The sequence below is a fragment of the Eptesicus fuscus genome, chromosome 4 (assembly GCF_027574615.1).
Source record: "Eptesicus fuscus isolate TK198812 chromosome 4, DD_ASM_mEF_20220401, whole genome shotgun sequence".
Taxonomy (NCBI): domain Eukaryota; kingdom Metazoa; phylum Chordata; class Mammalia; order Chiroptera; family Vespertilionidae; genus Eptesicus; species Eptesicus fuscus.
In genome coordinates this window covers 18928117-18946639 of record NC_072476.1, presented here as the reverse complement: position 1 = coordinate 18946639, position 18523 = coordinate 18928117, and the positions used below count along the sequence as shown (strand labels likewise).

The 18523-nt window shown below is 39.1% G+C and overlaps 1 protein-coding gene and 1 pseudogene across 2 annotated transcripts in view; one reads left to right on the top strand and one right to left on the bottom strand.

Annotated features, from left to right (window-relative positions):
* The window catches only part of ATF7IP2 (activating transcription factor 7 interacting protein 2), a 106835-nt gene that overhangs the window by 44791 nt on the left and 43521 nt on the right, over window positions 1-18523 (bottom strand). For both annotated transcript variants that reach the window (XM_054714723.1, XM_054714724.1), the window contains 4 exons: window positions 7887-8728; window positions 6611-6735; window positions 2370-2504; window positions 895-993 (listed from right to left, as the gene is read on the bottom strand). In XM_054714723.1, the coding sequence (XP_054570698.1) occupies window positions 895-993; window positions 2370-2504; window positions 6611-6735; window positions 7887-8718 (1191 nt within the window). In that variant the 5' untranslated portion in view covers window positions 8719-8728. The remainder of the gene's footprint in view (window positions 1-894; window positions 994-2369; window positions 2505-6610; window positions 6736-7886; window positions 8729-18523) is intronic.
* LOC103286299 (40S ribosomal protein S13-like) lies at window positions 9373-9836 on the top strand (annotated as a pseudogene).

The following is an 18523-nucleotide window of genomic DNA, read 5'->3' as shown; positions in this document are numbered from 1 at the left end:
AATGGAAGAAAGGTGGTGAGGCCAAAATCTGGGCTGGTGGATTAAGGATGGGGGAGGGGGGGTTATTGCAGGGAGGAAGGTTCAGAACTAAGAAAAAAAAACAAAGATAAAAGAAAAAAATCTGAATTGCCCTATATCTATTAATTGAATTTAAGAAAAAGTCTTCCTATAAAGAAAATTCCTTACCCAGAGGTGGATACTATCAAACATTGAAGGAAGTAGTAAAAATCCTACATACTTTCATTAAACAAGGCAGGGAATACTTCCTAATTCATTCATTGAGGTTAGCATACATATGATATCAAAGTAAATAAACACTACAAAAAAAATTCAGTGAATGTATATTGAACATTATATTTTAATGTTATTTAAAAATATAAACAACTGATGTTTTGTCTCTCACATCAATGTTTCTTCCTTGCTCTCCCTCTCTCTTTCAAATCAGTATGTGTATGTTGCAAAGTGTATTTTGATACAAAATACATGTGTTATTTATGAATGTACCAAATATAAAGATAGCTTAGGGATAATAGATTGACAGACAATATAAATATGAACATATTAAAATAGTCAAGATAGAATTTATGTGCTAAGTACACAAGGGTTCACTGTAAAATTATTTCAACTTTGCTGTATATGTTTCATCATGATAAAATGGTGGGATGGGGACAGTCTAGGCAATCACAAATCAACTCTCTACTCATTTTATGAAAGTAATACAAGTGGCATTCACTTTTGGCTTCCCCAGAGATAAAGTCACAGAAACATTCTAAGTATCAAAAAATTGTCTTTTAATCCTTTTGTCTTAGTTTGGAAACATATTCATTTCTTATAATACAACTACTATAATGTGGGTCAAAATAGTTATTAAAACTCCTGTATATTTATACCAACCTCACAAGCTGTATTACTGGATAACATGTTTGGTTCCAAACAATTCCTCTGAGATACCAATACTTTCTTAAGACGTCTTTGAAGTTGTGCTATTTTTGCCTAGAAGAAAAAGAGAAAAACAAATAAATATGAAACCAGAGTACTAAAAATATATCATATAGATATGGATGGAAAACTATTTGCCAAAGTACTTTTCTGAGACTTTTTTATCCACCCAAATAAGTGAGAAATTCTTAGATAAGCCAAATATTTAAATCACATCTGATGCATCCTCTGACTGATGAATGGATAAAAGATGTGGTATATATACAATGGAATACTATTCAGCCTATAAAAAAAGGACATTTAAAAAAAGAAAATATTGATACTTGTGACAACATGAATGAACTTTCAGGGTGTTATGCTAAGTGAAGTGAGTTGATAAAAAAGGGCAAAACGGTATTAATTTTACTCAAACAAACAAACAAAAACCAAAACAAACTCTTAGCAACAGATTGGTGATTACCAGAAGGAAAGTGGGGTTGGAGAGGGTTAAATGAGTAAAAGGGGTCAAATGTATAATGATGGATAGAAACTAGATTTTCGGTGGTAAGCACGTACAATGTATAGATATTGGATTACATACTATTGTACACCTGAAACTTATATAATGTTATAAGCCAATGTTAACTCAATTAAAAACATCATGTTTGTCCTAACTGATTTGGCTCAGTGGATAGAGCGTCGGCCTGCGGACTGAAGGGTCCCAGGTTCGATTCCGGTCAAGGGCATGTACCTTGATTGTGGGCACATCCCCAGTAGGAGGTGTGCAGGAAGCAACTTATGTTTCTCTCTCATCGATGTTTCTAACTCTCTATCACTCTCTCTTCCTCTCTGTAAAAAATATTTAAAAAAAAAAAAAGTTTGATGCTGGTATGATATTTTAGAATAGAAAATAAAAACACCAACCTTCCAATTAGACCATAATAAAATTAATGTTGGTAGAAACACCAATCAGCAAGTAACCCTAAAAGAGTAAACAACCCTCCCCCAAATCCTTGAAACTGGTTCTACAAGCTCTAATACAGAATATATAGGGTATCCCCAAAAATGTATACACACTTCAACAGCTGATAGCTATAGATTCTATTACATTTTGAAAAGGAAATGTATTTTAATAAACACTGCCTTTATAGTGTGTATACATTTTTTGGGGACACACTGTATTTTGAATTAAAAGAAATTGCCTATGTATTTAGCCTGTCAATATCAGAATAGCTTCGATTTCTAAATATCAGAATAGCTGCTACTGATAAGGGCCAATATTGATAAGATAAAATGAATTCTTAATCTATGGAAATCTTGTACACCAGGTTTGTGGCCAGGGATCATATTTGGGTCTGCCTATATTGTTTTCCTTCCCTAACATATAAAATATCACCAAATTCTACTTTTTAAGAGGACTTAAATGAAATCAAGTGAAATTAGAAACTTACGAAGAGTTCATCAGCTAGTGCTTCATGTTTATTCCTGCACTGTGTCTTCCCAATGCGTTCAGTCAGTTCTCTCAGTTTGTTATCAAATAGTTTGCAATGTATACTACAGATCTCCTGTTGAATCAAATGTTTGACCTAGAATTTTAAAATAAAGACCAAATTACCCCATGTTTCAAATTTAAAAACAATTTTTTTACTTCTTAAAAATAGCTTTGCTCTTTTCTATGACCAATAAAGTATACTTTATATTATTATGTTTACATTTATATACCAGTAAGTTTTTAAAAAGTTGAGTATCAAATTCAATAGAATACACAACTTAACCTACTATTTCATAAAAAGGAACCCCACTTATCTGAAAATCAGAGCCCAATGAAAATGGTTGGTTGGTCTGTAGTAGAGCTGGAGCAATATGCAAGTTCGATCCTTGACCCTGCCATTAACAGTTATATGTAGTTATTTGCTCAATGTGTATGGTCGTATAAGGAACTTTTGTAACAGAGTTAGGTAGTCTCTCTTAATAACAAAACCTGCCATAATACATTTAAAAGTATTTAATAGTAGTATTTACAACTTTACCCTAATATATTGTTCTTGGTGCTCAAAACTGGAACTTAAAACTTTGTATGCTAAACGCTTTTATACTGATATCACATGGATATAATTCAGTAATCTTATGTTTATTCTAAGGTTTTTCCTTCTCATTTTCAATTGTTCTTACTCTTCAACACTATTTTCTACTTGATTTCTTCTGTAATGCTTCATTAACATTTCTTCAATAGTTTCTCAACATTGTTAGACATGATTGTCATTAATATTTTCACAACTTTTAAATATTTGATTAAACTAATAAAGTGCTTATTTTTACTGACAGCCATTACCTGTCACCCATGTGGTTTTTATGGATTACTGCATGCTTGCAAGTTAACTGCCTGGGGTGAATATGTGAAGTTCATAACCTTGGAGAAATATCTAAGTGTTCTGAATATGGGAATACCGTTTTGCTAACAAGCAAAGGCCACACAGTGCTTGTCAAACTTCCTGATGAGGAAGAATTACATGGGATATTTATTAATCACAAATTCTTGCCCTGGATGGATGGCTGGCTTAATTGGTTAGACGCTGACCCCTATACTAAAAAAAGGTTGTGGGTTTGATTCCCAGTCAAGGCACATATCTACGTTGGTTGATCTATGATTTGATCCCTAGCTGGAGCACTTATGGGAGGCAAGTGATCGATGTTTCTCTCTCACATCAACATTCCTCTCTCTCCAAAATCAATGTGAAACATATCCTCAGGATTAAAAATAAAATAAAAAATTCCCAGGCCCTCCCCTGGGTTCACCAAATAGAATTTCTTGGAAAGGGGACCGTTAGTTTGAGAAAAGAGTAGCCTAAAAGAACAGTCTTCAACTATTAGTGAGCTTAAGAAACTATAATTTAGCCCTAGCTGGTTTGGCTCATTGGATAGAGCATTGGCCTATGGACCAAAGGGTCCTGGGTTCAATTCGGGTCAAGGGCACGTACCCTGGTTGCAGGATCCTCCCCGGCCCAGGCCCTGGTCAGGGCTCAAGCAGGAGGCAACCAATTGATGTGTTTCTCGCACATCGACATCTCTCTGTCTTTCCCTCTCTCTTCTACTCTCCCTAAAGAAAAATCAATGGAAAAATATCCTTGGATGAGGATTAACAACAATAAAAAAAATAAAGAGAGAAAAAGGAAGGAAGGAAGGAAAGAAGGAAGGGAGAGGGAGGAAGGGAGGAAGGGAGGAAGGGAGGGAGGGAGGGAGGGAGGGAGGGAAAAAAAGAAAAGAAAGAAACCACAATTTAAACAAGTATTCCTGGTGATTCAGATGGAAGCAGACTCTGATAACTTGGTTATTTTGGACTAAATAACCACCGATGGGTAGATTCCTCCTGGTTAGATTGGACATTTGTTCTCATTTAGTGGTGTTGTTCCTCATATAGCAGACATAATAACCTCCAACAAATGCCTTATGAATGTCTTCTGCCAATGGTACTGTGTTAAAATTATAAAATCAGATGAAAGTCCTAGATACAATTTTCAGGTTGCAGACAAAGTAGCCTAAAGATTGGACAACGACTGGCAATTATGTATCTCCAGTGTGCCTCAACTATCTAAGATGGTGGATGAAGCGACTAACTTGGATTTTAGAAGAAAAACTCCTCTATTTCAGTAATTTAATTGGCACCAATTAAGCCAAGATCCTTATGAAACCTCAAAATAAGAGTCAGCAGCCCCAGAATTCTCTCATAGGGAAGAACAACCTAAGAACGGGAGGCCCTAGTCCACTGGGATTCAAAGAAGAAAAACAGATGTGGTTTAGAAAGTTTACTGTTTGGACAGGAATCAAAACATCAAGTGAGAGTAAGCTAGCCTAGCTATTTAGAAGTAGGTAAAAAGATAGGAATTAGCTAAAACCCAAATTGTCTCTGGGGAATGTGCAATAAACTTCCTGGTGGTGGTGGTGGTGGTGGTGGGGTTAGAAGATAAAATAGACTGCATTCCCTAAATGTCATTGGGAAGGACTATTTTCTGTGTCAACTTGGACCAACTATTTTGTGAAGCAAATAAGAGTGAAGGAAAACCCTGATTTTTCCATGCCAGTGGAATTAAAATGTTCAAAGATTAAATTTTGTCTTTATATGTCCATATCAGACCTTATTTCTGAATTCAGTTACTAGTCACTGGGAGTAAGACACAGCTGTAATATTTTTCAACATTTTTCTTAAACTGCATCCATGTTTACCATAATTCTGGTACCCGTTTCCTGCAAACAATAGAATATTTACATATTTTTTAATTAGTGTCTCTTTTGGTCTTCATGGAAGAAAAGAGACAGAAAGGGAAAAACTGTTGACTCATCTGTTAAGCTGGCTCAGCATTCATCTTTCAAAAAGGCTTCCAGGTATTACATGAATATACATTCGTATAATATGAAACTAGATAATTGTAATGGCCTATTTTAAAAACCAGTAGTGTTTTTGTTTTGGATACAGTAAGCAGGATAGTTTGAATTGGGACATTTTTGTTCCATTACAGCTGACAGGCATTCATTTACTACTTAATGTCTTTTAGTTGTGGCATTCTAGTGGTAAATACAGTAAAATAACAAAATATGGTAATCAAAACAGGACCTACTAAAACTGAAGCTCATTACACTTAATCTCAGTTGATCAGACATGTATGGAAACTGTAATACAATGAGATGAAATTGAGCAAAAATGAAAGCAAAGCATGTGTTTAATGATACTATAAAGCAAAATGTCAGATAATACAGCATATCTATGTAAACTTGGAAATTAGGACAAGTAAACCTGAATGTAACAGGACTATGCAATGAACTTTAGGTTGTCTGAGTCTATGAAATAGTGATCAATTGTGATGTCTACAAATAGCTACAAATACAGACCAAAGAACCTCATTACCAGTACAAAATAGATTTTTCAGCAAAGCTCATGACCATGGGGTATCTGACTCACAAAGGGATTTGAATGTATTAATTACTGAAAAGCCCATACTCTTTCTACCAGAGCACATTATCTAGGGTTACTCTGCATAGGATAATTCTCAAGAAACTAGCGTTATCTTGGTAATGTAAATAATTATGTTCCCCCCCAATACCTCCATCTGCTAATTCATTTTTCATATACCAGCTTTGCATCAAGTGACAGTCATCTGTACTAAGTCATTATGGAGATCAATTAACTTTTACCATTTTTTAAAATCCGCACCTGAGGATATTTTTCCCATTGATTTTTTAGAGAGAGTGGGGAGGGAGAGGAGAGGGAGGAAGAGAGACATCAACCCGATTAACTAGGTTGGGAATCAAACCTGTGTGACCCTTTGATGTGAGGGCTAATGATCTTTATCATTGAGCAAAACCTGGTAGGGCAACTATTTCCCACCCCCCCCCCCCTTTTTAAAATATGTCTTTATTGATTTTAGAGAGAATGGGAGAGAGAGAGAGGGAAGGAGGAAGGGAGAGGAACATCGATATAAGAGAGAAACATTGACTGGCTGCCTCTCTCAAGCATCCCTACGGAGGATCAAACCTGAAATCTGGGCATGTGCCCAGAATGGAAATCTAACTAGTGACCTTTTGGTGTATAGGATGACACTCACCCAACTGAGCAACACTAGCCAGGACAATTTTTACCATATTTTACTAATCAAAAGTAGAGGTTTCTGAAGCAAATATTTAAGTCCAAATATTTTACCTGTTCCAGCAAAGCTGTTTGCTTTTCCAGAGCTACACAAAAATTTTCATTAATTTGCTCTGAAGTTTTCAGGCGCTTAACATTTTCTTTGTTTTCTGAAAACATCCTCTTCTTTTGATTATGGCCTTGGGGAGATGGAAAGATCAGAGATAAAAATATCCCTTCTAATGAAGGAAACAGGGCAATTCTCTAATTTATAGACCCTCTCAGCAAATGGAAAAACTAAAATGTGACCATTGACAGCATTTTTTTAGAAAATGCAATTGTATAAAAAATTGCAACAATCTAATTTATTTTTTAAAATGAATATCGTAGGTAGGGTTCTGGTCTCAGATGCATTTTTCCCTTCAACCCTCCTCAATATACATTTAATATCTATTTAATACGGAAAAAAATGGAATAAATTATAGCATTTAATTTTCTATTTAGTTGGTTAAGTAGTTACAATGTTTTTATAAACAGTTACTTAGGCAGTCCTACATATTTTTAATAGGTCACCCTATTTTTAAGCAATTTAAAATTCATCTTGTTAAATGATCACTCTGAAGCCTAGACAAAATTTATCCTATAAAATCAGCTTTTTCTTATATTTCATTAAGCTACACAAACATCCTACTTCGAATGAAATATACTTTAGCTATTTTAATGATTTTATAACCCTAGAACTTCATTGGTTAATTATTTGATGCATTTCTCTCTCACTCTACACACACACAAGTATGTATGTATATGTGCATATACTTGGCACATGATTTACAGGTCAATTTTATGAAAAAAAAAAAAAAAAAAAGGGTTCACCAACAATTTAAAAATCCACTCTCTCTTTCAACTAGCCTCTTAATCTAATAAATAAAACTTCAAAATAAGAAATTATGTAGATGAAATAAAGTAAATGCTATAAACCACCTTTTGTATTTTTGTGCTCTCAAGGAAAAGTGACTGATTTCTTGACAGAATTTATGGCCCTTTGGATATAGAGGGTACCATTTCCCCTCCCCACCAAGAGTAGTTCAGAAACAAGATACTCTGAAATAACTGTCATTGTTTACCTTTTCCCTGTCAATACAGGGTGGGGCTAAAATAGGTTTATAGTTTTAAGTACACAAAAAGCTTATTCCTATATAATTACTTATTAATTATGGTAATATTTTCCAAACAACTGTACTTTTGCCCCACTGGGTATGTACTCTACTGTTTCTATATCTGAGACTATAAAATCCAACAAAAGGCAGTGATTATTTTGATTTCCCCAGAAGATATACAAGTATACACTTACTGTTATTACTATCTGTGTCAAGTGATGACAGCCATGTTGACTCTGTATTTTCACCATTTGAAATGCTAGAATAGGTTCTACAGGATTCTTCACTTTTCAAACTGTCAGCAGTACAGTTACTATAAAAGACTGAATTTACTGCAGTAGGTATTTTATCAACAGGCACAAAATGCGTGTCTGAACTTAAAATCAAAATGTCATTTAGCCTTTTATCATGCGATGCAGAAATGGAGTTTGTTTCTAAATGGGAAACTATCTTGCCATTTATCTTATCCAAGGTATTGATTACTGCAGACGGTGACATTTGAACTTGACTATTCAATACACTATGTTGGTTACTAATGGATTTCAGATTACAATCCTCTTTGTGTTGTTCAAAACAGGATCTTATTACATTTGCCTTCTTACAGCTTTCAGAAGTGTTTTGTGAATCTTTTGCCTCCTGTGTAGACAGATTCCTGGGAGATTCTATTGGTTTACTTGGCTTTTGGTAAGGGCGTACAGCTTGTTCTTCAATATATTGCAATCTTGTTTCCAAATCAATTTCTAGTGGTTTTATTGAATTCTGAGAAAATGCTTTACTTTTTTGTGAGCACTCTGAATTTTTATTAGAGTCCAATGAGGAAACATCATTTTCAGAATGTCTACATTTGTTATTTATGACAACACTTGAATTCTGATTATCACTTGACACATTATTCCCAATTGCTGCTGTTTTCAGTGCTTCAACATTCTTTAACTTATGGAGGATCTCTATTTGTTTTCGGCAACTGGCAGGCATTGTTTTTCTGGCTTTTAATATCTTCCGTTTACTTCTATCTGGACTTGCCATCTTTCATATCCTAGAATTTAAGATACCATATTTAAATGCATTTCTCCAGCAGACAAAAAGCTAACATCTATTTACAATATTAAAACAATGTTGAGACTATCTCTTCATTTAGTTATTTTTATTGAAAATCCACGTTTACTAAAATATACAAATAATTTCAATTTCTTTCTATAAATCTAAACTATATAAATTCAAAATTTATAGTGCTAGTAAGCCTCTACTTGTTACTAAACCTGATAACCAACTTCTGGTTTAAATAATCTAAGCAGGCCATACTTTAGATAATCTAAGATTAAGTTGCAATTGTGCATAAACATAGAAACAATGTTTTATACAGAACATTCCATTTTCTACACACAGTGGCACTTTTAAAAAGCTTTCCTAACATTCAAATTTTCAAAATAAATGGTACTGCAAGAGTAATTCCCAATAGGCATGAATAAGAAATGAGCACTAAGATATACAACATGATGCCAGTTATAATAAGAAAGCCAATTTAGGTTTTATAATAATTACTGATTGTTTCTCATAATTTAAGGAAAATCTACCACACAGCAGAGAAATATTTTAGTATTTATCTCAGTGTCCACATCAACTTCTATCTGAACAGTAGGTAGGTAACTGGTCTATTTTGCTGCTTTGTCTGTTGCCATCATGGGTTGCATGCATGCTCCCAAGTAAGGGCCTGTCCTAGTCAGCTCTGCCTTGCCACTGCATCATCCCCACCTGGCTGAAGTTGACCTGTGACAATGTGAAACAGCAGATCTGCAAATTGGCCAAGAAGGGGCCAACTCATCACAAATCAGTGTGATCCTGAAAGGATAGTGTTACATGAGTGACAGGCAATACAATCTTGAGAATTCTTAAGTCAAAAGGATTTACACCTGATGTTCCTGAGCATCTCTACTATTAAATTAAGAGAACTATTGCTATTCAAAAGCATCTTGAAAGGAACATAATAATTTTTTTAAAAAGGATTCTGATCCTTTTTGTAAATTCTGTCCAATTTTGATCAATAGCCATATTTACTGGTTGGCCTGATATTATGAGACCAAACAAATCCTCCCCTGCAAAATTAGACATAGGAGACATTCACAGGCTCTGCCCTAGTTGCATAAATTTATCTATGTACTCAAGCAATGAAATTATTGTTTAACTAGAAAAAAAAAAAAAAAGGAATACTGCAGTACTTCCAGTTAAGATGGCGGGACTAAATGATGTGTTTGCCTCCTCCCATTACCTCATCAAAATTACAACTAACTGATTCAACAACCATCATTGAGAACCACCTGAAGACTAGCTGAACGGAAGTCCGAGAATTAAAAATATAAAGATGCCACAGTGAGACTGGTAAAAGGGGCATGGATGTGGTAGGGGCAGGTCCCACACTCACAGTGCAGGTATTAAAGATCAGAGGACTATCTCAGCTTTAAAGTTCCCCCAGAAGAGTGCGGTGTGCCTCCCACCTGGCTCACCAGTCCAGGGCAAAAGTGATGGGAAGAGGAGCCCATAATGAGTCCCAGGAATTCCTCGAGTGAAACCCTTTTTCCCACTCGCTCCCTCACAAACTCACTCGCTCTGTGCACCAGCCAATGGACAGCAGCTCAAAGAGCGCCAGGGACATACATAGAGGAGCTGAACTGACTGGTTTCAGAGCAAGGGTTGAAGGTCAGGGGTCAGGGCAGCTCTCTTTGGGGATGGAAGTGCTGGCAGGCACCAATGTTCTTTGTTCAGTCTTAATCTCTCAAAGCTGGCAGGCCCAAACAGGTACCAAAGCTGAGCTCTCCATTAACCTTGCTAACAATGTTTGCCCAGCTCTGGTGATTCCTTGAAATGCAGTCCCACCCACCATACCTAACCAATCCGAGCTGTTTCCAGGGGCTTCCACACAAGTAGCATTGTGCTGTCGACTTTATTGAAAGGCCCACAAACTGCAAACAAAAGCAGTTGGACTAATTATGCCCTGTACTTTTTGATAAGTAGCCCCAAGGCTGCCACAAGTGGTGACTCGTCTCAATATGCATTGTGACTTCCATCAGATGGCTCGAAGCCTATTACCAGGTGTACTTGTTAATAATGGCGGATTTTGTAATCAAAGAAAACAGGATCATTTCAAGAGAAACATCAATAGTGCTTTATTCAAAGTAACTAGAGGCCCGGTGCACGAAATTCGTGCACGGAGGGGGGTTGTCCCTCAGCCCAACCTGTACCCCTTCCAATATGGGACCCCTTGAGGGATGTCTGACTGCCCATTTAGGCCCGATCCCAAGAGGGCAGTTGGGAGGCACCCGGCCTGCAAGGGAAGGCAATTGAGAGGGAGGGACCAAGCCTGCAAGGGAGGGCAGTCGGACATCCCTCTCACAATCCAGGACTGCTGGCTCCCAAATGCTTGCCTGCCTGCCTTCCTGATTGCCCCTAACCGCTTCTGCCTGCAAGCCTCATCACCCCCTAACCACTCTGCTGCCAGCCTGTTTGCCCCCAACTTCCCTCCTCTGCCGGCCTGGTCACCCCTAACTGCCCTCTCCTGCAGGGTTGATCACCTCCAACTGCCCTCCCTTGCAGGCTTGGTCCCTCTCAACTGCCCTCCCTTGCAGGCTGGGTGCCTCCCAACTGCCCTCTCCTGCTGGCCATCTTGTGTCCACATGGAGGCAGCTATATTGTGTGTTGCAGTGATGATCAATCTGCATATTACTCTTTTATTAGACAGGATAGAGGCCTGGTACAGGGGTGGGGGCCAGCTGGTTTGCCCTGAAGGGCGTCCCGGATCAGGTGGGGTTTCCCTTGGGGTGTGGGGCGGCCTGAACAAGGGGCCTGTGGTGGTTTGCAGGCTGGCCACGCCCCCTGGCGACCCAAGTGGAGGCCCTGGTATCTGGAATTTATTTTCCTTCTACAATTGAAACTTTGTAGCCTGGAGCGGAGCCAAGCCTGGGACTCCCTCTGAGGCTGGCCGGCAGCCATTTGTGTTGGGGTTATAATTGAAACTTTGTTGCCTTAAGCAGGTGGGCCCGGCCAGGGTGTGTGAAAAGTTTTGCTTCCCCTGTTGCCGGCGGCAACCCTGACCTGCTCTCTCAAGCTCCATTCTGCCACCATTTGTTTGAATTTGTTTACCTTCTATAATTGAAACTTTGTAGCTTGAGTGGAGGCTTAGGCCTGGCTAGGGCAGGTGGAAAGCTTGGCTTCCTCTGTTACCTAGGAAACCTTGCTCTGTGGTTGTAGCCATCTTGGTTTGGGTTAATTTGCATACTCGCTCTGATTGGATGATGGGCGTGGCTTGTGGGCATGTCGGAGGTATGGTCAATTTGCATATGTGTCTATTATTAGAGAGGATGTCCTTTGCTAGCTACACATTTCCCCCATCTTTTTTTTTAATGAATCTTTATTGTTCAGATTACAATTGTTTCTCCTTTTTCCCCACATATCTCCCCACCACCCAGTTCCTACCCACCCCCTCTTCCCTTACCTCCCCCCCCCGCTGTCCTTATCCATAGTTGTATGAATTTTGTCCAGTCTCTTCCCATACTCCCCACACAGACACCCCTTTCCCCCTGAGAATTATCAATCCACTCCCATTCTATGCCTGATTCTATTAAGTTCACCAGTTTATTCTGTTCCTCAGATTTTTAATTCACTTGACTTTTAGATTCACTTGTTGATAGACATGTATTTGTTGTTCATAATTTTTATCTTTCTTCTTTTTCCTCTTTTTAAAGAATACCTTTCAGCATTTCGTATAATGCTGGTTTGGTGGTGATGAACTCCTTTAGCTTTTTCTTATCTGTGAAGCTCTTTATCTGCCCTTCAATTCTGAATGATAACTTTGCTGGGTAGAGTAGTCTTGGTTGTAGCTTCCTGCTATTCATCACTTTGAATATTTCTTGCCACTCCCGTCTGGCCTGCATGGTTTCTGTTGAGAAATTAGCTGATAATCGTATGGGAGCTCCCTTGTAGGTAACTAACTGTTTTTCTCTTGCTGCTTGTAAGATTCTCTCTTTGTCTTTTGCTCTTGGCATTTTAATTATGATGTGTCTTGGTGTGGTCCTCTTTGGATTCCTTTTGTTTGGGGTTCTGTGTGCTTCCTGGACTTGTAAGTCTATTTCTTTCATCAGGTGGGGGAAGTTTTCGTTCATTATTTCTTCAAATAGGTTTTCAGCATCTTGCTCTCTCTCTTCTTCTGGTACCCCCATAATTCTGATGTTGGTTCGCTTGAAGTTGTCCCAGAGGCTTCTTACACTATCTTCAACTTTCTGAATTCTCTTCTCTTCATGCTTCTCTGGAAGAGTGTCCTTGGCCTCTTTGTATTCCAAATCTTTGAGTTGATTCTTGCAATCCTCTAGTCTGCTTTTGGGTCTCTGTATAATATTTTTTATCTCAGTCAGTGTATGTTTAATTTCTAGTTGGTCCTCATTGAATTTATCGGCCTTTTCCATGAAATTCTTGAAAAACCTTATAACCGTGGTTTTGAACTCTATGTCCAGTCGCTTGTTCTCCTCCATTTCTTTGGTTTGTGATCTGTTTCCTTGCCTTCTCATATTCTCTGCTTCCCTAAGTTGGTAGGGTAGTTTTGTGTACTAGGTGTCCTATTGGTTCAACGGGTCAGCCTCCCAGTTACTTGAGGTGGACACTCTTGGTGTACCCTTGTGTACTGTGTGTCCCCCAGCAGGAGCTACAGCAAGGGCTAGTTTTCTCCTCCTTTGCTTGGGCGGTTTTGGAGCAGTCTGACTGGAGCTGTAGTTGGTTAAGCTGCCACAGAACAGGCCATTTATATGCAAAAGCTGCTGTGTGGAGCCTGGATGGGTTTGTAGAATGTGCGGGGCGGGGCCTCAGGGCGGGGCCTCAGGGCTGGGCGGGGTCTCAGGGCGTCACTAGGCTGGGGCGTGGCCAACGGCGATGGCTGCCGTCAGCCGTCTCTGCCTTTCCACGTTTCCAAGTCCCTGCGCCCTTCGCTCCAGCTCAGTAAACAATGATTGCTGGGCGCACCACTGCAAAAAAGTCACTCTCACTTTCCCACCCGATGGCCGAGAGTCCAGCTTCTCCTCGTAGGTGCCTGGGTCCCCTGAGTGTCCCCAGAAACTGGATTTCAGAGTGATCGGGAGCTTGTCTCCCTGCGGGTTGAAGAAAAGCCGCGCACCCAGCCGCCCGCCGCCGGCCCGATTCGCGTGCCTCCGTACCTCAGCTTTTCAGCGATTGTGCTTCTTTCTCTTCTTAGTTGTAAATCTTCCACTCAGCCAGCTTTCCCGTGGTTCTGGGTGGTAGACGTTTTTGTCTTTTAGTTGTATTTTTGAAATTGTTGTGTGAGGCAGCAGATTAGTTGTTTAACTATGCCGCCATCTTGGTTGACCTTCCATTTCCCCCATCTTTCAGGTAATTTGTGGATACCATCCCAATAGAACTTTTCTTGTTTTGAGGCAAACCATTCAGAGACCCAATTTTCCATTTCTTCGTATGTTTTGAAGTGCTGCTCAGAAAGTGCATGTGCCATCAATCAGAACAAGTGGTAACCTGAAGGAGCAAGGTCTGGTGAATGTGGCAGGTGGGTTAATACTTCCCAGGCAAGATCTTTTAATGTGTCTTTAACTGGTTTTGAAGTGTGTGATGGTGAGTTATCATGAAGCAAAATTACTTGGCTGTGTCTTCTGGCACATTCTGGTCATTTCACGATCAAAGCGTGGTTCAAATTGATTATTTGTTGTTGGTAGCAATCAGTATTAACAGTTTCACCTCATTTTAGAAGCTCATAATACACCAAAGCTTCCTGATCCCACCAAACACAGAGCATTGTCTTCTTTCCAAAGTGATTTGGCCTTACAGTAGATGTTGATGGTTTACCTGGATCAACCCATGATTTCGTGTGTTTGGAATTCTCAAAATAAATCCACTTTTCATCGCCAGTCACAATTCGATGCAAAAAAGACTTTCTTTCATGCCATTGGAGCAACATTTTACTGATGATTTTTCGGTTTTCCATTTGTCTTTCGTTCAGTTGATGTGGCACCCATTTTCCTTCCTTTAAGATCTTTCCCATTGCTAGTAAACTATTGGAAATTGTTTGCTGAGCAATGTTTAATCTTTCTGCAAGTTGTTTTTGAGTTTGACGCGCATCTTCATCCAATAATGCTTGTAATTGTTGGACTTCAAACTTTTTCGGTTGACCTGGAGGTTCTTTGTCTTTCACATCGAAATCATTTAAACCAGCGTTCACAAGTATCTTGAGATGGAGCATGTTCACCATAAGCTTCCTGAAGTATTCAGCAGCACTTTTCTTCAAAATAAAGTAATGAATTAAAGCTTGTTGTTAATACAACATAATAGCATACATATCAAATCACATATATATCAACATATGTGTAACTTCATCTATTGAAAAAAATCCGCATTATTAACCAGTACACCTAGTATAAAGCTGCAACCAGTGTTGACTTGTAATATAGCTTCAATTAATCAGCCAGAAACCCAACACAAGTGGTAGGTGGCTTCAACTCACATTGTGGTGCCCACACCAAAGCATCCCAAGATTGGCACTAGTAGCAGCAAGCCTCGGTTCACAGCATAGCTTCTCTCAAGAGCTTCCAAGCCCGGCACAAGCAGCAACCAACTGCAGATCACTTTGTAGCTCCCAGCATATGGCCTCAAGCTGTGCCCAAGAGGCTCCAGAAACAACACAACTTGTTGCCAGCTTGATACCACACTAGAACACCATTCAACCCGCTCCACAAATGACATATCCCAAGGGCAGAATGGTTGGCACCAGGACTCTGTTAATGTGACTTTCCTTTGGGGGTGGGGCTGGGGGGTCAGCTCACACACAGCTATTTATCCACTGTAGTCACAAACAACCCTCAAAGCCAGGTAGCCCAATGGACAATTAAACCCACTGATATACCAAAAATAATCATGACTAAACTACAACAGGAGGCACACACAACACACACAAAGGATACATACCCCTTGAGCACCCAGCTAAGGGGAATAGGGAGACGGTGACAATGGGCCTCACAGGTCACCTACTACATAAGGCCATTCTGCCAAGACTAGAAGATTTAGCAGATCTACCTAATAAACAGAAAAAAAATCACAGTGAGTCAGCCAAAATGAGGAGACATGTTCCAAATGAAGGAAGAGGGCAAAATTCCAGAAAAAGAACTACATGAAATGGAGACAGGCAATCAGCTGGATGCAGAGTTCAAAACACTGGGTATAAGAATGCTCAATGAACTTAGGGGAAGAACAAATAAACTCAGTGAAACCTTAGAAACCATAGGCGGGCGGAGGGGGGAGAGAAATCAGTCAGAAAATAAAGAATACATTAAATGAAATGAATATATTACAGTGAATCAACAGCAGATTAGATGAAACAGAGAATCAAGAAGACACAGAAGAGGAAAACACCTACGGTATTTTCCGGGGTATAAGACGACTTTTTAACCCAGGAAAATCTTCTATATGCCTAGTCGTCCTATACGCCGGAAAATACGGTAATCAGAATAGCTAAAAGAAAAAAAAATGAAGATAGTGTAAAGGGCATTCTGGGAAAACATCAAGCATACCCACATTCTCATCATAAGGGTACCTGGAGAAGAGAGAGCGAGCAAGGGATATGAAAACCTATTTGAAGAAAAAAGTGACTGAAAACTTCTCTGACATGCAGAAGGAAATAGACATACAAGTTCAGGAAGTGCAGAGTCCCAAATAAGATGAACCTGAAGAGTCCCAGCACACATCATAATTAAAATGTCAAAGGTTAAAGGCAAAGAGATAATCATAAAAGAGAAAAGAAGTCAGTTATGAACAAAAGAGCTCATGTAAGATAATCAGCTATTTTCAAAAGAAACTATGGAAGTCAGGAGGGAATGGCACAAAATATTAACAGTGATGAAAACCAAAGTTCTATAATCAATATAACTCTACCCAACAAAGCTATCATTTAAAATCAAAGAATAGCTACTTACTATAAGAAAAAGCTAAAGGAGTTAATCACCAGTAAACCAGTATTACAAGAAACGTTATAGATATTTCATTAAATAAACAACAAAAGATCAAAAGTATGAATAAGAAGATATCCTAAATAATAAAAGGCTAATATGTAAATAGACCGAACAGCAGAACCAAACCTGTTGCTATGAGGTGCGCTGACCACCAGGGGTGGCGCGGAACTTGTCGGGCATCAGCAGCAGGCGGCAGAGAGGGGAACATGGTCAGCGTTGGCCGCGGTGGGATGGTGGAGCAGGTGAGCAGGGGCACCAAGCCAAGGCAGGGCACTGGTTGCTGTCATTAGGGCGAGACTCTGATGGTTACTGAAAATTCTTTGCTCCCATGCACCGCAGTCCCGCCTGCTGCTCACACCTGTTGTGGGCCCCACTTGCCCCTGAGGGCTTCTCAAATGGCCCCTGCTCCTGAGAAGCGATCAGGGCAGCAGCCGCAGCTTGCACCCACTGCTGGTGCCAGCCCCAATCACTTCTAAAAATCAGTGGGTGCGAGCAGGGCCGGTGCCTTCAGCAGTGGTGCTGGGAGTGGGGCTGTCGGCAGACCGGGGACCGGGCTGTGGCGGGAAGAGCCAGGCAGGAGCACGCAGGATGGACCAAGACCCGCCCCTGTGCCTACTGCACCTCAGGACCCACAGTTCCTTCAAGGTGCACTAATTTGTGCCCTGGGCCCCTAGTAGCAAATAAAAAATTTCTTACTGACAAAAGGAAAACATTTAGCAAATGCAGTGGATCAAACAAATATAAAGCTAATACAAAGCTTACAAGGCAAAAGTAGAAAGATCATGTATAATTACAATAAATTAAGGGACACCCATAAACACATGCACAAAAGAAAAAATGAGAAAAAAATACAAATGAAGGGGTAACTTTAGAATGTTAAAACTTAAGTGATAAGCAGCTTAAAATAGACGGCTGTCAACAACTTGGTATATGTGAGCTACATGGTATCACAAGCCAAAACCCAACAAGATAAACAAAAAATGGAGAGGAATCCAAGTGCAACACTATTAAACATCAACAGACAAGGGAAGTGAGTAAAAAGAATAAGAAATGAAAACTACAAAAACAATCAGAAAGCAATGAATACAATTCCAATAACTACAGACCAATGAATAATTCCTTTAAGTGTAAATGAATTAAATGCTCTAATAAAAAAGCAAAACATAGTGTGGCAGAGTGGATAAAAACAAAAAACAAGTCATATACAAAAGCTACCTACAAAAGACCCACTTCATATAGAAAGACACACAGACTGAAGGAAAAGGGATGAAAAAAGTTATTTTATGCAAAGGGAATAACAAAAATAGCTCAGGTAGCAATACATAGGTAAGATAGACTTCAAAATAAGAGACAAAGGGCATTTCATAATGAGAAAGGAGTCAATCCAACAAAATAACAAAGCTCTTGTGAACATCTATAAATCCAATGTAGCAACTAAATATATAAAGCAAATATTTGTGGTTATAAAGGGATAGATTGACAGTAATACAGTCATAGTGGAGGACTTTAACACCTCAATGACATCAATGGAGAGGTCATCCAGACAGAAAATCAACAAGGAAACAACGGCCTTAAATGATACATTAAACCAGATGGACTTAATTGATATTTTTAGGACTTGCACGAACAATAGAATATATGTTCTTTTTTATTTTCTTAAAAATTGTTATTTGTTGATTTGAGTGACAGAGAAGGGAGAGAAACAAAGGTGAAGAAGGGGGGAGAGTAAGAAAAGGAGAGAAAGAGAAACAGATCTGTTGTCCCACTTATGAATTCACTATAGGCCTGATGCACAAAAATTTGTGCAAGAGTAGGCCTTCCTT